Consider the following 25818-nt stretch of genomic DNA (forward strand, 5'->3'; position numbering starts at 1 on the left):
ATACTATTTATGGGTCTTTACAGCTTGGCATCTTGTAGTTTCTGTCAAACTGCTGATGCCTGATCTTACAGGCTGCAATTATTTGCCCTTTTCCACCTCCCGCATCCCTCCCCTAAAACCCCTTCTGGTAGCCAAAGCATCATTTAATTGTGGAGGGCTGAGCCGGGGTAAGGAGTAATCAGATGAGGACGCAGGCAGTGGGAGTCACGTGGGCACCCATACTGACTAACCAGGGATTAATAACACTGGTATCTTGATTGGAGTTCGGCTGCTCTCCCTCCTGGAGCGGCAGGGAGGAATGGGTGGCGGAGTGACGAAAATGCAAGGAAAGAGAGAGAAGAGTTGGGACCGTTACAATGCCACAAGAAGATAAAGGACTGACAGTGGCGAGAGAAAAACAGGGAGAGATGAGGGCAGCGAGTTAGAGTCGTGAGAGGGAGTGGGAGGAAGAAAGAGTGGGAATTGGAGGCTGTGCAGTGCATAGCAAAGTGGTGGTGGGGAGGGGGGGGTTAGGGAAAAAAGAGAGCGATAGAGCTGTAGAGACGAGAAGCCTCTGCTGCTGTGAGCCAGTGAGACGCTGGAGGGCTGCAAGAAGAGACGCAGGTCCAAAAGAGGGGCTGAGGGGCTCCAGAGGCAGCAATCGTGGGGAGAAGGCAGAAGAAGGAGGCAGGATGATAACAGGAAACAAGGCTCGGGTAGTTTGGAATGTGCTGTAAGTGGGAGCAAATCGGATGAAAGTTGCACAGAAAAAGGCAGGAGGTGGAAGCAAAGACAGATTGCGGAGTAACAGCCTAAATTGATGGCAAAAGTGGGAGGTGATTTATGGCAAAAGAGAAGGAAGCTTTCACTAGCTCAGGAGTCCTTTCCCCCCGTGCTTCTCGTGGACTTCATCCATCAGCATGTTCTCTGACAGCAGGGCTCCGGCGGCCAGGGAGCACAGAACCTTCAAGCCTCATGCCCCTCACTTCATCCCTTGGCTGCGCAACAGCCTCAAGCCGCAGCCAAGTGGTGACCTGGGGCTCAACGGGCCGTACAAATCTAATCCCGAGCTCCATGACAACCTGGCCCCTCTGGACAGAGCCAAAGGGATTGGGATCTTCTCCATCTCGGGGAAGAACAAGGCAAAGAAGAGTGAGCTGCGCTGCAATGGTGTGGGAATGGCTAGAATGCTGCCAGTGGTGCTGAGGGGGCATCACATCTTGGGGAAACAGAAGGAAGGCAGTCCCACCAAGTCCAAGCACTCCTTGGAAGTGGAACTAGATCCCATTAGCCACGCGAGCCTCAGTGACGCTGCGACATCTGGCTCCCTGGTCACAAAATATAGTCCCCTTGTGGGAGGTCCCTCGGTTCCTGCACCTGCTCTTCTAATTGAAGGTCCAGACTCTAAGGATGCCCTCTGCATGGAAGAGAGGATGGAGGACATTTGGGACTACACCAGCCATGTTATTCATCAGAGGGACCTGCAATCATCTGTCTGGCTCAGTTCAAACCCTCAGGGAGCCTCTAAAGATGGACAGTGCAGCTTCAGATCGCGTTTCAGCCACATCAGAGGGAAATGCCAGAGCCATAGGGATCTGAATGTGCTCAGAGAACCAGCTGTGGAAGGCTCTGGTGTCCCGCTGAATGGAGTCATCTTCTCCACAGAGGTTCCTCACAGAGGTCTGGGCTTTACTACCACTCTGCGAGGTCCAGGGAAACACGACAAGCACATCGCAGCATTGGGCCCGAACCGTGCCAGGTGGGTCGGGGACAAACCAAAGCGTGAGGAAGAATCGCACAGAAAGGGGACGGATTGCAAGAGAAAAGTGGTTCGGAACCAGCTGAAGCGGGTGGTGGACAACCTGGAGCAGGTTCTGACTGCACTGAGGGATGTGCAGCAGGAAATGAAAGAGGTACCATTTTTTCTTTCTTGATTTGGCAAAACTCGGTGGTTGGCACATCTGTCTCACAGTTTAGGGGTTCGGGGTTCTAATCTCAATTTCTGCATTCCTGTGTGGCGTTTCCTTGTTCTCCGTGTGCTTCCATGTTTATTTTCCGAGAACTCCAGCTTCCTTCCACATTCCGAAAACATGGAGGCCCACATTGTAGTTGTTTCCCTCAGACCACAGTAATGACTATTCACCCAAGACCCGAATGAAAACAAGTGTGATAGAAGTTGAATGGTTGGGTGTTTTAGTTTCATCCTGTGTCTAGAACTACTTTCTGGGATCTAGTACATTAAATCAATTATAAGTGAGTTTATACCATTGTTTTGCACATCTATACACATTGTATTGGCGTAGCACACACATGCTCAGTACATGATTGCTTAGAAACACAACAGACATGAATGTGTTACAATGCGTTTGAAAAAGAAGACAGTTGGATGGCAATGTCACAATTTACATGCATGCAAAAAAAACGCTTCACTTTAAGGTCACACCACAGCAATGCCGCCTATTGAAAATGAAGATTGAAAATTGACGTACGAGTCTCTCAGCTGTCCCAAGATGCTTTGTAGTGGGTAAAGTAATGCCCTCCGATGTGGGCAAGGATAGCCACAGTCGCAGTTGCACTCTCAACTGTGTATTGGACAGGGACAATCCATCCAGCCATTTTCAAAATCGCCTAATCTAGTTAGGGTCACGGGCATTGCACCTATCCCAGCTGACTTCGAGCAAAAGGCTGACTACACCCTGAATTGGTAGTCAGTCAGATGCAGGGAAAGCACAACTATTCACACTCACACTCACATTCACAGCGTCACTCAGACGGAACTGAACACACGCTACCTCCACCAAAGTCAGGTGAGTGGACTACTACACCATCAGTGACTCAGGGACAACCACTTAAACATAAAAATACAAAATGAAAACACTCACAAGGAGCTGCTGTAACTCACAAGTTACACAACTCGACTTCAGCTCCTCTCAGCACACACTCAGCTACACACCAACCAGTTTATTTCTTTACATTTCCTTTTATTGTACTTTATTGTGTTTTTATTCACTACAGTGCAAATTCTTCATTAAAACACACAACAAAAACATTTAGTTTTCTTCCGGGGTGGTGTGAATAGAACCGATTAATGTCATTTTAATTTATTTCAATGTGGAAGATTGATTTGATCTAGTGGTGAATTGAGATTCAAGTTTAAGTTATTCTGTGACAACGCTCGTAACTCAAAAACCCTTGAATCTCAAATAATTATTCTCAATTGAAATGAATAGTAATGGCATGGACTAGTCCACGCCAGCCTCTACAAATAACCTGAGAACATACCACACAATATTTTATTTAATGAAAAGAGAAAAAAAGATTAAAAAATTATATAGATTGTGCATCATAAGCAATCCATTGTGGCTCCTACCGGTGCATACAGAGGATAAGGAATATATGCCCATGAGTATTTTTGTATTGTGTTGCTGCGTGATTTGTGACCAAATATCCATTTCTTTGGCATGATAACACAACTTAAGACGCCGTTCATTTGCCCACCTATGGTGTTTGTTATGGTGTTTGCTAGTGGATTGGAAGAAAGTTACGTGGTTGTTTTGAATACACGACATAATATGAATTGTTCGTTGTTTAGTTTGGCAGTAACTTCCTATGGCAAGCAACATTATAAAGCCACAAAACTGCCACCATACAGTGCTCATATATCAAATGTTTGCTTGCAAGTCAAAGCAAAAATTTGTCCAAATGACAGCTCATATTGAAAAAGTCACATATCGGGTCACTTGTATCTCAGGGCACCTCTGTTTGAGTAAATTGGGATATGAGCTTGATTAGGAAACTTGTAAGTTAAAGAACTGCTGTAGCATTTTCTATGGCCCCCTTCAGTCAGTGGTCCTCAGAATGTCCATCACGCTCTACCCTCTTCTTACATACGCCAGTCTTCATACTTTTACGACTGAATGTCTTCAAGAGAATTAAATATGCATTAGAGAGTCAGCAGTTTGATTAGGTGCGTCCATTACAGTCTGCAAATTATTCCCACAACTCCTCTCTTGCTCCCACTCGCGTCTTCAAAGCTGTGTAGTGTTTGCTCTCAAGTCATGCGTGTTTTTTCTTTCTTTAATATGGGCGTGAATACGATGAAAGGCATGCCTCATTTGCCTCATGCATGCACAGGCTTGCCGAGATGATGCGGCGTGACATCAGGTCGAGCATCCACCTGCTTCTCGTATTTTTCTTCCTTCTGAGCTGTCATCATCATCCCTTTCCTTCAAACTTTTTATTTTTTTGCCTGGACAGATGCTGCTCAAGGCTCAGCTGGATCGCTTTTCACCATCCATTTATGGTCGGGCACCTTCGCGTTTCACATTATCCGCATTTCATCCACATCCGCCGGGTCAGTGATAAAGCTCAGGTATTAACCTCGTCATCCATGGTCGGGGGGGTATGGGTGGCGTGTGCTTGTGTTGCTATATCACTGATGAAAGCGCACGCAGCCTTGACAGGAGGCTGGCAACAGGCTGACACTTTTATGAAAAATTCCCAATTTTCACAGATGCCGACACATCAAAGACAGAAAAGGCAGAGAAAAGTTTGTCGCATTTCTTTATTTCAAAGGCCTGTTATATCATTCTGTTGCATGAACCCAGGCCTTCAGTTTGATTTAGGAACCAATTACTGGTTGAATTCTAATGATCCTGCAGCTGCTTTAAAGTTAAACCCGCTTGACAGCAGCTACCAACAGTAGAGCAATACTAGAAAGACATTATTTTGCCACGCTGTTTACCGGATTAGTCTCTGTGCATTAGCATAACGGTCACGTTGACTGAAGTACTACAAATTATTATTCATTGCCTCATACGAAATTACGTACTTTTAACTTATTAATGGCATGGAAACAAAAAGTTGGGTTTCTGGAGTACATGTTCACCCATCAAGTGTGAAACACCCTAGTAACTCTCGAGTTTGTCTATTTCTGGAAATGTGTCAGAGAACGAACACTCCTGCACTCACACCTCCAGAAACAAATTCACATCACTGCCCACACACAAAATATCTCCACCTATGATGTAATCACCTGGACTGTTCGAAGATGTAAAGCCACTTTTAAGTAGGAGTCAGGTGATGTTTTGGAGTGCTCACTCCCCCCACCACACTGGTTGGGGTCTACTTCTGCAATCAGCGTGCCGCAGTGCAAGAACACCAGCGAGATTCCGAGCAAGGCAGGTTGAATTGTACACGTTCGCCAGCACCATCAGCCCGCTGTTAATCATAAAGTTACCCGGAAAACAAAGCTCAGGCTTTGCTTAAAATGTAATTGTAATAATTAAACATTTTGAGCTTCTACAGTGCAAAAGTAAAACTCTAAAAACCTTCATCTAGCCCCGCTTTATGTTGTGTTCCACTGAACTGGTAGAATTAGGTGGTTGTTCACAAAATATCCAAAAAGCACCAAAAAAACCCATCTCCTTGGCGAAGGTAATGATTTTCAAATTTTGATGGAATCTTACATTTTATGTTCTTGTACACTATGAAGTAACAATATATTTTAATAATTGTCATTGGTATTATTCTCATTATTTTTACTGTGGCTCATCTAACCTTTTTTCATAACAACTGTACCTGTAGGGGCACTAGTGAGTCAATGTAGTGACTCGTCTGCATGCTAAAGGAGCTATATTATACAAATATTTAAAAAATTGATACAATGTGAGTACAAATGGTTGTTTGTTTCTATGTGCCCTGCGATTGGCTAGGAACCAGTTTAGGGTGTACCCCGCCTCCTGCCTGAAGATGGTTGGGATAGGCTCCAGCCCTCCTGCCACCCTTGTGAGGATAAGTAGCTCAGAAAATGCATGAATGGATGGATGGATTACTCCCTTATCTACCTCACTAGTGAAGGTCTTTGCCGACCTCTCCGTTCCCGGGCAAGCCATGTCAACAATACAAACGTGTGCTCCCACAATTGGGTCTTCTCCACGGAAGGACCCAATGAGAGGAAAGGGGACGGACGGTCTAAGCCAAATATGAGCAACGAGGATACAAAACTGTGTCAAACAGAAGTAGCTGTCAGCAATGATCAACACACTTGGGAGCAGCAGCACCAGGGTCCTGTGCTCTTTTATCTCTGGTGGTTCCTGACATTCTAACAAGATGCTAGCCGAGAGGCGCGCACACATATTCTGCACTTCAAAGCGAAAACAAATGCCTCCGCCATAACGCTAGATGAGAGGGAAAAAAAGCGGGTCATCCTTTGACATCAGCAAAGATGTTTTGTGGAACCGAAAAAAAAAACAAAAACAATAATACCTTTGTTCCGGGCTGGCTCAGGATTTATCTGCGCACAGGTGGAGGGAGAGGTCAAACATTTTCCACAGAGTAATTTTCTGCAATCATTGCAACCACCATTATTTTACGCGCGTGTGTGTATCCATAAAAATAACTGCATGTCTCTGCATGCTTTATGTAATAAACATGAACAAAAAGTCCACTTTTGCAATCGTTATTTTACTCATGGTGTGTTCTTGTAAATGACATGAGCGCTTTCCTACCTTTACAGAGCCGAGGCACGTATTTTACATCCCAGAAAGTCTCCACACCGCCCTGAAAAAATTTCACATATGTTTATGTACTGAAATAATCTTGTCTCAATTTAATGACACATTTCCTTGGTCATGACTTATGTATGAATGGCAACATAGGAAACACAGGTGAAATGTACATTCTAGTGAAAGAGCATTCAGCATTCACCATTTATGGTAAATAATCATTTGATGAGATGATCGGAGTTGCTGTGACACAGTGGTTAGGAATCACCGATTAACACATATGTACTTATAAGAGAAACTCACCCAAATTACAATTAGATGTTAATCTTTCTTGTCATTGCATAGTGTACAACAATTTACTACACATGACAATCTCGTGCTTTGTTCAAAGTGAGATAGAAATACAATGTTATTACAGATGAAGCCCTTCAAGCATAAATTTTGACCTAGAAGAAAAAAGCTAAATCAACTGACTAACAATTTTCATAATTGCACATTCCTCCTTCATTCATGCCAAACATCAAATATTCAAATAATTAATGTTCAATCACTTTGTCTGTTTACGAATGCACTTTTAAATGTTGACCTTTCAAATGTGGCTCAAAAGAAAGAAAACTGATGTCATACATAATATTTTGATTTCAACCCATTCCACGTGAACAGTTTGGTAAGCAGAAATATCAAATAGATCCAACATAAATATAATTTTGTGTTCAACCAACAAAAATAACTTATTGTATGGAATAGGTTTACATGTGACAGGAAAGTCATGGTGATAGATATTGTTGTTCCCTAAATGAAAAATAATTTATACACCCCACAAATGTAACGTGGAACCTCAGAGATTGAACACAATTCATTCTTGAGAAGTGTTCATCATCGGAATTTTTTTTTTTTTGTATTGGAAATAATGTAATCCTTCAAATATTAAATTCCCATCTTAATTCCTATTTATGTAAAAACATGTAAACCCTGCATTTAAACAATAAAAATACATACATTTAAAGCAATTTAAAAGTCCATCATTTACATTTTGGTAGCGATAGTATCGGAGGGACTCAAGAGGGAAAGATGCGTAATTCTCCTGTAGCTTCTCCATTTCTTCTCTTATCTGTGGCCTATAGTAATGCTAGTCACACCTTTTATTACATTTTTTATTCTTAGGATCGTCGAAATAGTCGACTTAGCCATATGATCCTAGCTAGCAAGGGCCCTAGCAAACATACATTTCCATACTTAGCCTACGTAGATCCACTGTGGTTCGCTCAACGTTCCTTTTCCTTCGCTGCTGGTAGCATCGCTGTCTTCCATTGGGTCCATGGTAATGAAAATAGTAGAAAAATAACAACAACAAAAAACAATCTTGAGAAGCACTTGTGAAGGTGTGCGCTCAACGCTAGGAGTGACTGCTTGCGAGCTTCCACTGTATTCATTTATTAGCCCCATATAGTGTAATATGATGTTCAACGATTTGTTGAACTATCCAGCCATCCATTTTCTATAGTGCTTAGCCCTTCCCACCTGACACTAAGCAAGAGACAGGGTAAACCCTGGACTGGTCGCTGGCCAATCGCAGAGCTTCGGACAATTTCGAATCTTCAATGAACCTCATATGCCCATTTTTTGAATCATGGGAGGAAGCCAGAGTACCCCACCCAAGCATGGGGTGCTCATGCATGCCCCACACAGGTGAGCCTGAGCTAAGATTCAAATGCAGAACCTCAGAACTGTGAGGCGAGCGTACTAACCACTTATTCACCATACTATATGTGTTTGACAAACGTGGTAAAATATGAAATCGATGACAGTTTGGAATCTGACAACACAAATATTCATCTCAGTTTTTCAAGCGTGCCAAATAATAGTGACACGTTTTGGGCTTGGGTTGATTGTTCTCTGATATTTGTCACCTCACATATTGTATTTATTATTTAAGCTTGATTAATTCAAATCCTGCACTCAGCTGTCTTATAAATCCGATGACACCATGGTCTGATCATTTAAAAGCACTTTATCTACTTAAAAGCGTGGATGAGCTGTGCTTAACTGATAATTACGTGTGAGATATCGAACATGCACCGAAAGAAATATCATCTATTTGAAATATATGCTGTACTGCAGTGTTTGCCGACCTTTACTGAGCCAAGGGACTTATTTTGCTTTACGAAATTCTCATGGGACACCACCAAACAAAAATGTTACAAAAAGGTGATAATCGGAATCTTGTTTCAATTTGCTCGCAAATGTACTTGCTCAATATGAAATATGGGCCACCCAATTGCAGAGAACGTAGAAAAAAAACAACCATTCACACTTACACAAGCACGAATTAGAGTCTCCAATTAATGCCTGTTTTTGGGTTCTGGGAGGAAACCAGAGTGCCCAGAGAAAACCCACGCAGGCACGGGGAGAACATACAAACTCCACAAGGTGGGGCCGGGATTTGAACCCTGGCCCTCAGAACTGGGAGGCAGATGCTCTAATCAGTTTCACCACTGTGCCACCACACGCGTTATTTATGGGAAACAAATAATACTTTTCTGGATCACTTAAGTGACATTGGATAATTTCCTGCAATACATGACAGGATCCCACATGGCACTCGAATGTGCCACAGTTGAACATTTTGACATCCATCTCCTTGTTAGAGAATAGCAAGTTGTTAAAAAAAAAAAAAAAACCATCTGGAATCATCAAACAGTTTTGTCAATTTTGTCAGTTTAAGTCAAATACACTTCACCTGAAGTTGTTACAGTCCATTTTAGGTTCATCCTGAAATATCAACCGGGAACTCAATATCTTTTTTTCACGGGTAGTGTATATCAATGTCAAGTTTCAAGTTTCTCATTGCCTTCAGTCAACCTGGATGCTGTTGTCTAGGTGGTGCATCAGATCGACTATCTGACCTCCTGCATAGACCTGGATGAAGAAGAGGATTATCAGGGAACAGGAGGCGAGAGCTGCTCCTCTTCGGGCTCCCACGAGGTGACGGTGATCAGCGCCCATCCGAGGCCCTCGGTGTCCGTAGACCACAGAGGAGCCACTTTCACCCTGAGGAAGGACCACCACAGCGGGAGGAGAACGCCTCCAATTGAGGTACCCTGTCAACTCAGCGCTGAGTTGACCAGAACTCTTCGGTTTGAAAGTTCTCCCCGACAAGGAGGGTTGCTAACATTGGTCAACAATTCCGATTCCTCCACTCAGCCGCTCCCCACAGTGTCCCCTCCAAGAAGCCTCCCCGTTAGGCCACCCACCCCGGGACTCTCCCCACTGACTGTCAACCTCCATGCACCTGGCAGCCCCAAGTCTCCTCTATCCTCTCCCGGAGGCTCGTCCTCCGTCATGATCAGCCCCATCTCCCCGGTGTCCCCAAAATGTCATTCGACCGCTGTGCTGGGGCCTTCTGTCATCATTGAGCTGCCGCGAAGCGACCACCAGGCGACGGTGCGCTTCTGTCCATCTGCGACATCCCGACACCCGTCCGCCAGCTGCCCACCCACAGACTCGGAAATGCCGGCCCACTCCGACAAAGAGAGGCGAGCATCCTCGGCGGGCCCGCCTCTCACCGGGGCCGCAAAGCCGCTGTCGCGGCAAGGCCACAGGGCTCGCAAGCCTCCGCCTTACCCTCACCCCAAACTCTCAGACCCCGCAAAGCCAGCGCAGGATCCCCGCAAAGCTCCTCCGTACCCCGAGAAGAGAAGACTGCTCTCAACCACGGTGTGAGACTGCGGCCCCTCCAACAGTAAGTAAGTCAATTTTATGATGTCGCAATTACCACAGATTGTTCATAATCACTCCCTAGTCACCATACAGTGGTACTTTGATTTCTGAGCTTCATTTGTTCTGTGACCGCGCTCATTGTTCAAATAACTCATACATCAATATATTATATTATATACAATTGTTTATTATTATTCATTATTATAACACATATAGAGGCCCCGTAGCTCAGTGGTTAGAGCACTGGTTTGGTAAACCAGGGGTTGTGGGTTCGTATCCCACTGGGGCCTCCACTTCCCGAGAAGGGTTGCGTCAGGAAGGGCATCCGGCGTAAAAATTGTGCCAAACATATATATGCGTTCATCTGAGATGATACGCTGTGGCGACCCCGAAAGGGACAAGCCAAAAGGAAAACAACAACAACAACAAATTATAACACATATATTTATGAATAGTAATTGATAAATTTCCAATTAAATGTTTTGTAACATGGTTTGACTAACCATTTTTTTCATGTTTTATTTTTATTGTAGAGTTTTAACAAAGATGTCCTTGGACAACATGTATAAAATATGTACACCTCCTGTCCATCCTCCTATACAGTTCTTGCTCCAATACAAATCAATACACACATAATGTTCCAACATCACTATACGCACATACAGTAAGCACAAATGGTACCACATGAATCCATATCATATAGTATACAGTAATGCATGCGCTCACGTTATCCATACATCCACGTGCACCCTTAATAACATTTTACTAATATCATAATATTTCTTTGTTGATCAGTACACACATATTACATATTGTACATTTGACTGCCATGTATAACACTTAAGAATCTGTTACAATTGTCCTCTTGTTGCTATTTACAGTATGTGCAATATTACTTACACATTTGTCCATTCTCTACATTTTATTCATTATTGCATGACCCTTTACACTCAAACTCAGAACAGCAAAAAAAAAAAAAATATATATATATATATATATATATATATATATATATATATATAATCAACCCAACAAAACAGAAGGGTTTAAATCCATCTTTATTATTCATTAGATTTGTACTTGTTCAATGTCAACTAGCTGATGTTGAGCTGGTCCATTCTAATTATGAAAAAGCAATGATGTAACTAATGGTGTACATGAATAGCATTTTGAATGTTTTCTATTTTGACTGATAATTGAATTCACAATATAAAATTCCCATGTACTATTGTGGTTTGGGCGGCATGATGGTGCAGCTGGTAAAGCGTTAGCCTCACAGTTCTGAGGTCCCAGGTTCAATCTGTGTGGAGTTTGCATGTTCTCCCCGTCCCTGCATGGGTTTTCTCCAGGCATTCCGGTTTCAAAAACATGCAACATTAGTTGGACACTCTAAATTGCCATGAGGTGAGATTGTGAGTACGGCTGTTTCTCTCCATGTGACCTGCGATTGGCTGGCAACCAGTTCAGGGTGTACCCTGCCTCTTGCCTGTTGACAGCTGGGATAGGCTCCAGCCCCCCCCCCCCCCGCGACCCTCGTGAGGATAAGCGGTGAAGAAAATGGATGGATGGTAGCAAATGAATAAATGCTACATTGAAGACCAGGTCGCAATGGGTATTACACATCTTACATACTTTAAAAAGGTGTTTTAATCAGTTTTAATTAATTTCAAGTATTTAGCTTTTTAAAATATTACTGTTCTCACTCTCTCACTATTAAGAAATTGGAGCTTTTTGTATGACATCACTTTGAGGGGATGAAAACAAGACTCAAAGGGTTTTTAAATTAGCGCTATTATTTCGAGATCATTTCTTTCCAACAGGAGAGTTTCAAGGCCGGGCCACACGGAGCGGAGACAGACCAGGTTTCCAAGGTGACGGGACATAGACTTGGGGTGAGTAAGGAAAGAACAGCCTGTCTACAAATCCTGCTGGTACTTAGGCAGAACACACACAGGCCATTACAACATCTGTCCGGGTTAATGTTCTGGTAAGAAGAGCCCCTGTGCAGATGCTCGCTTCGTACCTTACAGATTGCACTTTTTGAGCCTGATGATCCCAAATTGTGGACGCTAAATTGCATGTTCACTCAAACAGATTGCGGCCTCCGTTGGTAGTTTTGTGTCGCTTATCTACTATGATTGCATTACAATTGGCAGCCCCTGTAGAAGTGGACTTAGAAGCTGGTTTTGCACCAAAGGGAGACCTCTTTTTCTTCTATGTATATTCTGACATTTCTTTTAAAGCGACACAACTGCAAAGTTAAGTTTGGGGTGATTGAAGTGAAGGTGTTACTGGAAAAGGCAAACAAACTTTACCCAGTGGAAGAAAAATTATCGCTTTGACAAATTCATTTAATTGCATGTAGTCTTCTGCGCGTTTGAGTAAAAGCGAAAATAAATTCCATAGTTTTGTTCAGCTTCCGCACCTGTTTGTGTGACCTATCAAGTTTGCCCGCACTTTGTTTTTCCTGAGCCACAAACATTTTAGTAAATGAGGCACTTTAAGAACAACAGAAAAAGGGACCAATTAGGGACAATAATTAAGCATTGTTTTTGCAAAAATGACAAGCAACAATTCCTGAGCACATTCCAATGTTGCAGGTTACATAAATGCCACAAGATGTTGGGATATAATGGGAAGTAATTGCAGCTCATACTACTTCGGCTCAGTGATGCAAAAAAAGTACTTGTAGCGAGGAGAGGGTGGGGGGTGGGAAGAACTGATAAACTTATCCAGGTCAGATGAGACTAGATCAGGGTTTCACGGCTCTGCGCTGACAGGGTCACTGTACCCTCAACAGGGGGCAGCTGGCCATTGGCCGAGTCCTTCAAGGACCCCTGGTGTTTGAAAAATCCTATTGGCTTTGCTGCCTGTGGTTTAACTGACCCGGGCCAGAATCTCCATCTGTTCCCTTCTAAATACCAGGAGATGCAAAATACTGTAGAGGAGGAGAAGTATGGGGCAGGTGTGTGTGTGTGCGTATGTGAGAGAGGGAGGGAGAGAGAGAGAGAGGAGAGAGAGAGAGAGAGAGAGCGAGAGCGAGGAGACTGTTGAATATGGTCCTGATTCATTACACCACAGCAAAGTCATGTTTTATTCATTTAGGTCACTCATTCCTCACACCGGAGGTGGTTATGCAGTTTATTTCAAGCAGGTTCTTTAAAAAAATGAAAAGAAAAGAAAAAGGAAAAAAACTGCATCACTTAAGCCCAAAGCCTGTTTGGTCATGCTGAAGAAGATAGTCGGTTTACCAATGACAAAACGCCAGCTGGGATTTATTTTTTGGACTAGAAAAGGAAAAAAAACGATTCGGTCATTTGTGGTTAGGCCAATCTTTTGGGTCTTAGGACCCTGAGAATAGTTCTTAAGTACCTCCTAAATGCACTGTTGTGGGCTAAGTCCCCCAGTCCATGAAATTATAGTGACGCCCTACATTTAGTTGTTTGAAATCCATCCATCCATCCATTTTCTTTTGCCACTTATCCTCATGAGGGTTACGGGGAGTGCTGTAGCCTATCCCAGCTGTCATCAGGGAGGAGGTAGGGTAAACCCTGAATTGGTTGCCAGCCAATCGCAGGGCACATGCAGACAGACAAGAGCTGCACTCACAATCACACCTAGGGGCAATTTAGAGTGTCCAATTAATTTAGCATGTTTTTGGGATGTAGGAGGAAACCAGAGTGCCCGGAGAAAACCCACACAGTCACGGGAAGAACATGCTAACTCCACACAGATGGGGCCGGGATTTGAACCCCAGTTCTCAAAACTGTGAGGCCAGCACTTTATACCTGCGCCTTCTGCGCACATTTATTATTATTCTTTTTTAGTGCAGCCTATCTGTGAATTTTGACACAACTCTTCAAATTCGAGTTGTGCTCATCAAAAGTGAAACATGAAAGTATTTACAACATCTCATGACACCCTTTATCAGATGGCCGCCGAGTTATTTTGGAGGGAACTGCAGAGAGGCGGACCAGCTGGCAAACAAAGTCATGTCTGCCTAGAAGCAACATCATGAGTGGACTTTTATAGCACGCCATCACAATCTGCCCGGCTTCTTGCCAGCGTCGAGTGTATTTAGAACACACAAAAAAAAAACGATTTTGATATTCTGTTTGTGGAGCAAATGTTAGAAATTCAAAAGAGTGGTGATGTCAACATAAAGGCTGCCTGGAGTCTCTTAAAGAGGACACGGCTGAAATGATACAGAGATGGAGAGCACTAGGAAGACTTTTCATGCCTCGTGGCTGTCATGGCTGCAGTCAACATCAACTGTTCAAGTGTTGCAGGTCAATGTGACATTTATTGTATATTTAAATAGCTTTGGGAGTTGGAGTCGAAGCCAATCAAGATGAGCTGCTTTCTCTTGGCTTGATATAAAACAAATTAACCCCCCCCCCAACTGGATGTGCATAAGCCTACAATGACCAGCCCGCGTCATATACATTCCCATATGTACTGAAGGATTTAGTCCATCCCTGCAAAGGCTTTTCCCCTGAAATGAAGAAGCAACAATGAAAGCCCTTTATCTCATTGAAAACATGTATCCCTGGACGATACATGCTAATGGAGCAAATACATTTACAAACATTTATTTTAATGAAGGCGTGTTTGTTGAGCGACTGTCTCACGTTGTTGCCTCAGAGCAGGGATTAAATTAGGAATATTTTCGTGCAAAACTAGTTTATCATCGGTATGATGAGAACTATAAAAGATTTGACAGCACTCCACTGGCAGGCACATTTTGCATGAAAAAAAAAAAGATTTCAATGATATCCTGGCATTCAGTGTTTACCAGCCTTTATTGAGCCAAGCACATTTTACATTTGAAGAATCTCACAGCACGCCATCATAATGTCAGTATATGTTGTTATAATGATGATCTCACCTTAATTTACTCACACATGTACTTGATGCGAATGAACACCAAACTATTCTGTGGGATGAAAGCCAACAAGTGGATATGCATGTTAATTCTAGAGTGCATAAAGCTCATGAATTGTACTGTCTGTTGTTATACATTAGTGGCATATATAGGTGCACAAAGATTGTTTTCTGTAAAAAGTAATTTACTGGTCAGTTATATGAAATTGGCTAATTTCCTCCGGGGCAGATGGTCTCTCTTGTTGTTACTTTCTTTTTGTACACATTAAGAATGGTTTTACTGGTGTGTCATTATTCATACTGAAGCCCATCGTCATAAATCAACCATATAGAGGCACATCAAAACATGTATTCATTCATTGGAGACTCTAAATTTACCCAAGGTGTGATTGTGAGCGCGACTGCCATCTTCATGTACTTGCGATTGGCTGGCAACCAGTTCAGGGTGTACCCCACCTCCTGCCCATTGACAGCTGCAAAGTATATTTATGTATGTTGAGATACTTCTGGTACTGTGTTGGGATGTCAAGTCAGAACTAAGTTGCTCATTTACATATTTAAGTTACAGGTTCATATTGATGAGCTCCTTCTCTAATTTGTGGAGTACATTACCAGGCAAAGAGTACAGTTAATGCTTTTTTTTTTTCAACATTCTTACCGTGGATCAGTGATACCTCTACAACTTGGCAGCTGCTGAAAGTAACTAAAATCTTACTTTCTTTCCAAATGGCTTTTATGCTAATGGAATCAGTAAAGTAACTAATTTACGTTACTAAGTTTCCGTTGTCTGTTTTCTCTGAAAACTGCCGTGTGAGCCTACAACCACACCCTTCATGGCAATAATTTAGCCAGTCGTGCATTCATTTTGTGACATTATAACAAGGGCTTGGAAAATTGTCATAATGAACGTGTACAAGAATCACTGACTTCAAAAACAACTTTTTTTAGTCACAGCTCAAATTTATTGAATCATTCATCTCACAAGTTGTAGAAAAAAGCCACTTTGTACAAAAATGTAGTAACATTTACTGATTTGTGTTTTTTTCCCCCCAGCCATCACCTGGATGTGGTTTACATCCTGCTGGGACCACTGAGGGATGCCTGACTGGTGGTGGTGGTGGTGGGGAGGGGGGGGGGGTCAGTGGGGGGCACCTGCTAAAACCATTTCCTCAACCTCCATGGGGCCAATGCTGGAGCGAGAGACGACCCGCAAAGTAAACCAGGTAGAAACATCACATCTGTGATTTGTTTTCAAATTATTTTATTCACCAGAGAAGGAGCAGTATTTATGGAAATATTTCCTCTGGGAGATGGAAGCAACAGATTTGGGAGCTTCACTGCTATAAGGACAAAAAAAAAAAAAAAAGCACCAAAATTGTAAGGTTTTAAACTTGGGTTCACATTAAAGATATAGAGTAAATAGACTCCTCTCACTACAGAAGTAGCCACTTCAATTCTAATAAAATAATCATCTTCTCTCTAACCCCCCCCTCCCAAGTAAAATAAACAATCACAAATAGTGGTGATTTGTGAAACATGTTGCAAATAAGATTGAAGAAAACATTTTGGAGATTTTTCATATGATGAAGCCAAGGATTATAGCGCTGCTGGGAGCTTTTACTTCAAAGTCCTAAGAGGCCCTTACTAAAATTGTGATTTAGGTTTCTCCATTTATTATTCCATATGGATTAGCTCCGATGGATCAGCACACATTATGCCCCAAAAAGTTAAGAATAATTGACAGTGGAAGGGTTCTTTAGTGTCAAAACATCGTATGGTGGAAATCAAAATCATCTTATTGTATTTCTCCCATGGAGGGGCAAATGCTCAAATTTATCCAGCCTTCATCCTCATCACCCTCAGTCACGCAATCATTCTCCAAATTGGATCCTTTATTGACGAATGAGCTTAAACGCAGAAGCTCACCCGGGAAGGACGCCCAAAGCGGCGACTGAGTCACGAGCGCTCACAGCTCTTCGTGTCGTGTGCGTCCGATCACCGTCAGCTTGGACAACTCCGCCTTGAACTTGCCTTCGGTGTGGGTCACTAGAGTCAGAAGGGACACACAATTACACCCCATGTGGTCGGTGGTCAACTGGAGATCCAATCTTGACAAAAAAAAGTGAGCCATATGACTCAACGGACTCGTGAAGGCTCAGCCCAACAATAGAGGGGACACTCACGAGGAGCTTTGCCGACGTCGCACGCCACCCATGCATTGCCTCTTCAGGGTTTAAGTGTTTTCAGTAGATTTTATTTTGTTTTATTCTTACCTTTGTTTATATACCTAGGAAAACTTCATTAAGATTAAAAAATCCTTTACATGCACGTCCTGGTCAGCATTATAGAAAGTTATTTTCAGTAGTTCCTATTAAAAAACAGAAACTCAGATTCATTAAACATGGAGGAAAATACTTTTCACACAAACAGTTGTTGAGAAATTTCATTCTAAGAATATACGTTTTGAGATATTAAAATTTCTTGAGATGGTCTACATCTCCATCATCGGTTCTTATTCCGCACCATGCAAGAACGAGTTATCACTGCTCCTCCTATATTTAACAGCCCCCACCCCAATCAAGCCGGCGACACTGTCATCTTTTGGGGGATGTGGCAGTAAAACTCCAAAGGAGTTGATGTTTTGGGTGGTTAATTTATTTTTCAGGAAATTGGGGAGACCACAGCCCTGGTACCAAATGGTTCAGGTGGTTGGGAACCACTGTATTAGGAAAGGCTACGGCCTGACTAAATGGAGCTTTTACACTTACTTCAATGGAATTCCTTGTCTAAAAGATGCCACAAAAAGGCCCAATTGCAACATTTTTGTTTTAGACATTCGGTACACATTTCGGCACTGACCTATCCGTTTTAGGAAAGTCCTTTATGTAATATGTTACACGTGGGCACTTGGCATGGGACAAATGTGCTGCAAACAGCCATATGCTGGGAATGATGAGGCAAAACAAAAAACCAAGCACAGAAAACCATTGCAAAAGAAAAATACAACAATCACAGAACAGAACTGCAAAAGAAAAATCCTGCAAGCGCACACACACACACACACTGAGACAACTGCAACAGAAAGTGCCCCAAGCCACAAGACAGTGTAACTTCTGGGATGGACCATCCTGTGAGACCGCCGAGCACCTTTCTTAGATACTAAATAAACAATCACACAGTCGCAGCCCGACGAACCAATATGCCTACGTGGGCGCCATGTTGGGGAGGTCGTTCTTCCCTTAGAAGGAAATGCATGGAAACTCAAATTTGTCGTAATCAGCTCATTTCTCAGATTTTCCACACTACCAGTTCCCTTGATATAATTGTAGAGCGGAACAATGTGCCGGCATCCTTGGTCTTTAGGTATTCTTGCTGTCCACACATGGAAAGCACTCATAGTTTAGCGTCACAGTCAGCATGTTGGACGTCTTATCTACCTATATATATATATATATATATATATATATAATATATATATATATATATATATACACACACATATATATACACACACACACACACAACACACACACACACACACACATATATATATACACCTTTGGTGCCTTTGGTCTCACAGAACTAATTGTTCAGGGGGGAGGTCATACACACCCCCTAGTGGCAAGGCAGACAGCCGTTGTGTGGTGTGAGCTTGCAGCATTTCTCTCTTGCAATTGTTTTGTAATATCTGTTTTGTGGCAGCACAGTGGGGCAGCTGTAAGCATTGGCCTCACACTTCTGAGGACCGGGATTCAAATCCCGGCCACGCCAGTGTAGGGTTTGCATGTTCTTCCCGTGCCTGTGTGGGTTTTCTCCCACATCTCAAAAAAATGCAACATTAATTGGACAGTCTAAATCTCCCCTAGGTGTGATTGTGAGTGCAGCTGTTTGTCTCGAGGTGCCCTGTGATTGGCTGGCAACCGATTCAGGGTGTATCTTGCCTCCTGCTCGCTGACAACTGAGATAGGCTCCAGCACTCCCCACAACCCTTTTGAGGATAAGCGGCTAAGAAAATGGATGGATGGATGGATGGATGGATGTGTCTGTTTTGTTTGCTTGCATCATTTTTCTTTTTCAGTTTTTTGCAATTGCATTTTCTATCTTGTAGTAGTTATCTTTCACAGTTGTTTGATGTGCTTGTATGTTTTTTGTCATTCAACATCCCTGCTGTGGAGCATATGGGCGTTGGCAATTCATTCGCCCATGTTGGCCAGTGCACTCTAATTGTATGGTATAGAGAGAGGCATACCACATACAAGTAAATGAACCATTGCACCCAGAGTCATAAATTTGATGCACACCTCTTAAAATATTCCATCAATTTTCTGAGCTGCTTATCCTCACGAGGGGTGCAGGTGTGCTGGAGCCTATCCCAGCTGTCTTTTGGTAGGAAGCGGGGTACACCCTGAACTGGTTGGCAGCTGTATAGTTTTATTTTTCAAATAAAATGCTGGCATAACCTGGGATGGAGGTTACATATTTAATAAAAAACTGAATGTGGCAGTAAGTGAGTGTGCCTTGTTGTGGCAAAGGACCACACATTTGTACACTGCTGGGCAAAGTAGGTGCATGCCATTCGTAACATTAAAATGTCAGATGTCCGTGTCGTAGCAAACCAAGGACCCCTGTAAGTTTATTTTATACAATTACGACCCACCACTTGAGAATAGCGACAATTACACTTTTGATTATCTGCTGTAGTGCAGGAGGTTGGCATCTCTAAACAAACAAAAACTTGGATCATTCTAGGGTCCGGATGGTTATTGGTTTTAATTAACATTCTGGGCAGTAAACTAGCCAACAAAAAAAAAAAGCTGATTAAAGTAAAATCTAATGTAGTCTGGCCACATGAGAGGTGGGGGTGACCTAGACACAATAGGCACTGGGACATGATTAAAACTCACCTGTGGACTCTCCAATGGTGTATTCCTCTGAATTAAGATTCTTATCATTCTGTCCTGATGCCACTGCCACCTGTGACTGGAAACACACACACTCATATAATGATGCGACACTCTGAGGGGTTGTTAGTGCACATTTAGTAGGGTTATTTTTTGTGTGTGTGTGTGTGTGTGTGTGTGTGTGCAGGGAACACAGAGAACATCCTGAATGGTGGAAGGAGGCGTGGCCACAACAACTGCTCAGGAAGACAATCCAAAAACATCCTCTCTTTCATAAAACCCAAATAAAGTTTCGATCTTTTTGTCTCTTCTCTCCTCTGCTGGATTTCATTTGCGGTTCAGGATGTATGATGGCTGCAACCCAAGGGTGATAAAATGCATTTCCATGGAGACAAGTGGTAGAAGATAAGTTGAAAAATGAAACTCTAAATCAAAGGAAAAGCAAAGCAGTGGGGGCGGTGACGAATTAAAGTGCAGCTTACAAATCGTGCATCTCAGGTTACGAATAGACTCTTGCGCCTCATAAAAGACAGCAGAGAATGTCCATCTTTGCTAGGATATGTTTGGACGACAGTCCGGCTCGAACAGCACAATCTAATGCAGAGATATCCAAAATGTATTCACCAAAGGTCACATTACAAAGATCTCACTGAACACCAGCGAGCAAAATAGTAACTGGCCTAAGCCTTTTGGCATGAACTGATGAAGCCTCCTCTCATGAAACATCATCTAAAAAACGTGACAGTCCAGCTGCGATTGATTCAATCCCTTAGAATGAAATGACCTGGACGAATGAAATATTCACGGGCAAAGCTCTGCTTAGTGTTTGTTTTTGACGTGTAGTTCAAACATTGCCTTGCACTGCACATTGGCAAGTACATCCTGTCATGGACTGAGATGCTCCGTGTCAAATGAGCCCATTTCAAAGTTGGGCAGCTCACAAAGCATTTACTTGTCTGTGTCATTCCACAGTTGATGACTAGACAGGCATTCGGGACCAAAATGTGCATGATGCAAGTCATAGAAAACTCACTTTTCCATAAGATGTGCCTTTTAAATAAATTCCTCACTGATGGTGTCAATCCAAACTGAGCCTTATCATCGTTATGAAGTTACTATCTTTTATTGCATCTAATTATATTTGAGAATGTGGCCAGTGAGTGCACACGCCTACAACAAGTAGTGGGTAAAAAAAAACAATTCAAAATCATTATATGAAGGACATTTTCAGAAAGGCAAACTTAGGCAGGTGCTGGGCAGACATCCTGAGCCTTATACTGCCAAATTGGTGGCACCCTTATTTACAGGCTACACCAAGAAATTATTTAAAAAAGAAAAAGTTCTTCTTCTGTGCCACTTTGTTTGATTATGTGACATTTGTGCCAACTCAGTGCTTTCCAAACCTCCTGAGAGCACGAGGAAGCACTTTGATCAGCACAATGACAGCGGGCTGGAGCGAGTACGCAGAACATCCGAGGTAATAGCAAGTCCAAACCATCACTGGGGCTTGTGTCTTTGCTATGGCTGTGAATTGGTGTCAGGTTTTTGCTGTCCAATACACACAGCACAAACTGATCACACATTGTCAGGAGAAATGCTGAGAAAGCGCAAAGTTCAGAAGGCAACACCCATAGTTTTCCCTCACTATATCGTGTCTCATCTATTGTCATGTAGATATTTTTCCATATAGCATGCATAATTTGAAAACAACTCCTTGAAACACGTATTACAGCTGTTTAATAATATAAAAAGTCTTTATAGGAGAATGGTAGATCTTAATAGGAGCATGTGTGTGTGTGTGTGTGGGGGGGGGGGTTCAAACAGGTTTGTATAGATTTAAAATAGTTGTAAATAATCTCCCCCAAAATGTGGTCGCTATTATACACAATTCACCTATTGCATGGGTGGTGTGGAACTTAACCCCTGCGAGAAACGAGGAATTATGGTATTTACCTGGGCACTTCACATGATAGAACATCTCAAATAGATTTTCAGGCCTCATGTGCTACATACACAGTGGGGTATGAAATGCTGCCTTGACAAGTGAAAATTCTTGTTTTGTCTTTATGGGCTCTCACCCCCCCAAACCCCCATAATCTGGCTTCTACTCCAGAAAAGAAACCACCCCAGTCGCAAGGCTCAAGATCTGCCCCTGGTCGTCGTGGTAATGAAAGGTGGACTCCCAATTGGCCCAGCAATATGGATATCTTATGGATATTTCTAAAAAGGGCCACGTTTCAACAAAACCAGTAACAGGGTGTGTAAAGTGTACCATTATTACCAATCCTTGGTGTACTGAAATCAAATTATGTATTAAAAAAACAGTGAGCCGGTTGAAATTGTGAAATACCTTCAATTACATTTGAATGGTTTTACTTATTTTTTAAACCATAAGAAATGCTCTTTAATGTCATTGTCCAAATGCTTCTGGATCTAACCATCTGTAACCATCTACGGACACTGAAGGATTCATGTTTGTCAACTTGACAAGAAACATCGATGACACAAAAGTACTGTAGTTTGTTTGTACTTACCAACGCATTTGCAAATTCAACTTTGGTTCCCTTCAACTCGATTTTGAACGCCGAGAAAAACAAGTATGATCTCCCCGTAGGCCTTTGCAGAGAAAATAGGATTAGTTGTCATATACAAGAATTAATTTGCATGAATTAGTTAATGAAAGTGGAGATACACATTGTAAATCTATTAATTGATTATCGTTTGGTTCCATGTGGAATTCATTGATGAGTAATGCTTTCTTGACGCAATTGATGCCTAATGTAGGGCCCTAATTGTTGATGCAGGCTCGAAAGAAAAATATGAATCTTGTTCAGGCTTACATGACAGAGACTTCCAACGTAGCACAATTCACTTCCTTTTTTAATACAGTAGGCAGTGTTGGGGATATGACAGCTAGCCATTAAGGTACCAGTTTGAAAGGAGTCACATGGCTACTTGTGCATCTGCTCGTTCATTTAAAATACTAGTAACTGTTACTGCTAATTTTGAAAGCTTTATTTGTTGTCGATTGAATGAAGACGCGTGCTTGAAGAAGTCGCGGTTATCTCAGCGCAAATCTGAAGTGAAAGTCTTTGGTGACCGACTACGATGAAGAGAAAACTCAAGGACTTTTAATTTGATCAAAGCCAATGATGTCGACATGAACACTTTTCAGATTCTTATGGGGTGATTTTTAATTACTATAATCAACGTTACATTTGTGTTGATTTGAAATTTTGTTAGATTATTATATATGGACATTATCCATCCATCCATTTTCTTAGCCGGTTATCCTCAGAGAGTCGTGGGAGTGCTGGAGCCTGAGAGACAATCAGCCACACCTAGGGGATATATATATATATATATATATATATTATATATATACACACACACACATATATATATGTACTGTGCTAATGTGTGTGAGCACGTGTGTAAACTGGCCTCACCTCCACACAGAGCAGGAAAAAAGCTTGTTGTCATCACTAAGCCCCAAACTCATGAGCCATTTCTGGAAAGAGAAGACAACACAGCTCATCACTATCACAATAAATCACAATCTCTTGACTGGAAAATAAACCACGCGGCATTTGCATTGTACATGAAGCAGTGCAAGAGCCCATCCTGTGGTCAGACATAACATACGAAATTGTGACAGCCAGCCAAAAATGCAGGCATCTATGCCAATTGACCTGACTGGTCCTAGGTTCTGAGATTCAATTACAATAGTGCTTGGCTACTGTGCGTCTTGGTGCAAAGTATGAGGAGAGCGTTTCCTGTGGTGGAAAAAAGTTTTATGACACTCACCTCATTGGTTCCTCCGTGTGTCACAAATGAGAATGAGCATTCATAACCACCCTGGGGGGAAAAAAAAAAATTAACGCACGTTTTAGATACTTTCCGTCAAACATTTAAACTCGTGTTTGTCTTTGCCCAAGGCATCAGTCAGTTTAAAACTTAAAAAGTCAGCGAGTGTTTCTGAAGAAGGGAACTGATTATTAACACTAATATGAAGGCAGAGCAATTATCCAAAGTGTGCAAATTACTGCTGTCTATAATTGAACTATCTTACTAAGGGATCCAATACAATAAATGAAATGATTAAAATTAAAGTCAATGTAAACATCAGTGCAATAAAAATAGTGGTAATGGGGTAATCAGAGCGATAGCAAACGCTGAAAGTGTACACAATACGAATTTTAGTTCCATCCATATCATTACAATTCTTGAAAACAATTACACCTAAAAAAAAGTAGTAAAATACAATAAAAAATGAACTATATAATTGCTAAATTACGTGGCGGCTTCAACGCTATCAAAATAATAAATATACTGTATATTGGAAATCCTATTCCTCAGCCAATGAATGGCATCTTTGTGGCGGCCAACGACGTGTCGGCCCTTCACTGGATGTCTCGTCATCAACACGCGACAAAATAGTTTTGACACCGTGTTCCAAGTAGGAAATTTGACACTTTGCATTTATAAACGCGGACTTGAAAGCTTTCCAGTGGAAAGTCAACAAAATAATGACTTCAATCGGAGTTTTAGCATTAGAAGGTACATTAAAGCATTATGATGAAAACCAACTACATCGCTATGACTGACGTCCCACCTTTCAAGAACGCATTATTACTCTTCCGTGTGCCAAGACTATGACAAATATGTTTGTGTGTGGGTAATTCACAACGTTTAAAGCCGATAAATGTTTGTAGAAAAGACTACTGCCAGCTCCTGTCGTGTGGCGATGACACAAGACAAGTTTTTCAAAGACATGCTAAACAAACAACATGACTGTAAATGCATTTATGCAGGGTATGCATTTTGTCGTTTTTCTATGAATTTACAGTACATACAATGGAATCTGCAAAAGTGTACAATGTTCCTCCCGGTTTCACGTCAAGCTCCACCGTTTTCGTTTGCTCATCCGACGCCAGAGCCGGATGATGTGAGAGAAGCACCACGAAGAGAAGACAGCCCGTCAAGTGAGGAGGACAAAACTTGCTTGTTGTTGCCATCTTTCCCTCCGATATTTGTGGAAAGAGTGTGCTACTGATGCAGGCGCGTTAGTCCATTTCAAGAGGGGTTCCTCCTTCCGCTGCTGCTTTTTCGGCGGCTCGAAAACTGTTTTGTCGTGCACTGACCCCACCCACTGATTAGCAATGTGAACTGCACTAGTCTTTTGAAAAATTTACAGGCACTGTACTGGTGTAATAATAAGCCTTATAGTTGATACGTTACAAAAATGGGTGTTAACAACCAGAGGTGGGACCAAGTCATTGCTTTGCAAGTCTCAAGTCTTTTCCTGCAAGTCCTGAATGAAGTCGCAAGTCCGACACTAACTTTCGAGTCCTTTCATGTCATTTTAAAACTAATAATTTACAAACCCAATTTCAATTAATTTGGAATGTTGTGTTAAACATGAATAAATACACAATACAATGATTTGCAAATCATGTTGAAGATATATTTCATTGAATCCAAAGACAAGATATTTCATGTTTTAAACTGAGAAACTTAATTTTTTAAATTGGAATCATTAACTTGCAGTTTTATGGCTGCAAAATGTTTAAAGAAAAACCTGGGACAGGGTCATGTTTCCCACTGTGTTACTTCACCTTTTCTTTTGACAACATTCAATAAACGTTTGGGAAATGAAGACACGAAGCTTCGTCGGTGAAATTCTTTCCCATTCTTGCTTGATGTACAGCCTCAGCTGTTCAACAGTCAGGGGATTATTGATTGTTGTATTTTATTCTTCATAATGTGCCACGCATTTTCAATGGGAAACGGGTATGCACTGCAGGCAGGTCAGTCTAATACCCCCA

General features: G+C 42.1%; 2 protein-coding genes and 1 long non-coding RNA gene across 4 annotated transcripts; 2 read left to right on the top strand and 1 right to left on the bottom strand.

The window, feature by feature from the left end:
• The first annotated feature begins 289 nt into the window (after positions 1-289).
• LOC133503511 (uncharacterized) lies at positions 290-16557 on the top strand. Of its 2 annotated transcripts, none has more exons than XM_061825211.1 (5): positions 290-1892; positions 9366-9581; positions 9690-10231; positions 12026-12097; positions 16143-16557. In XM_061825211.1, the coding sequence occupies exons 1-3, from the start codon at positions 900-902 to the stop codon at positions 10206-10208; spliced, it is 1728 nt and encodes a 575-aa protein (XP_061681195.1). In that variant the 5' UTR covers positions 290-899; the 3' UTR covers positions 10209-10231; positions 12026-12097; positions 16143-16557. The 2 variants fall into 2 exon arrangements, with proteins under 2 accessions (XP_061681195.1, XP_061681194.1); XM_061825210.1 differs by having other exon boundaries at positions 9690-10227.
• On the top strand, positions 3396-6443 carry LOC133503513 (uncharacterized). Its single transcript, XR_009795753.1, has 3 exons — positions 3396-4143; positions 4237-4351; positions 5694-6443. It is a non-coding gene; the product is annotated as an uncharacterized LOC133503513 (long non-coding RNA).
• On the bottom strand, positions 16241-25132 carry mydgf (myeloid-derived growth factor). The gene is made up of 6 exons (XM_061825212.1): positions 24847-25132; positions 23798-23848; positions 23440-23501; positions 22525-22606; positions 19994-20069; positions 16241-17135 (listed from the first exon to the last, which is right to left on the bottom strand). Exons 1-6 carry the CDS (start codon positions 25006-25008, stop codon positions 17056-17058), a joined length of 513 nt encoding a protein of 170 aa, XP_061681196.1. The 5' UTR covers positions 25009-25132; the 3' UTR covers positions 16241-17055.
• Positions 25133-25818: the final 686 nt, after the last annotated feature.

The sequence above is a fragment of the Syngnathoides biaculeatus genome, chromosome 7 (assembly GCF_019802595.1).
Source record: "Syngnathoides biaculeatus isolate LvHL_M chromosome 7, ASM1980259v1, whole genome shotgun sequence".
Lineage (NCBI taxonomy): Eukaryota > Metazoa > Chordata > Actinopteri > Syngnathiformes > Syngnathidae > Syngnathoides > Syngnathoides biaculeatus.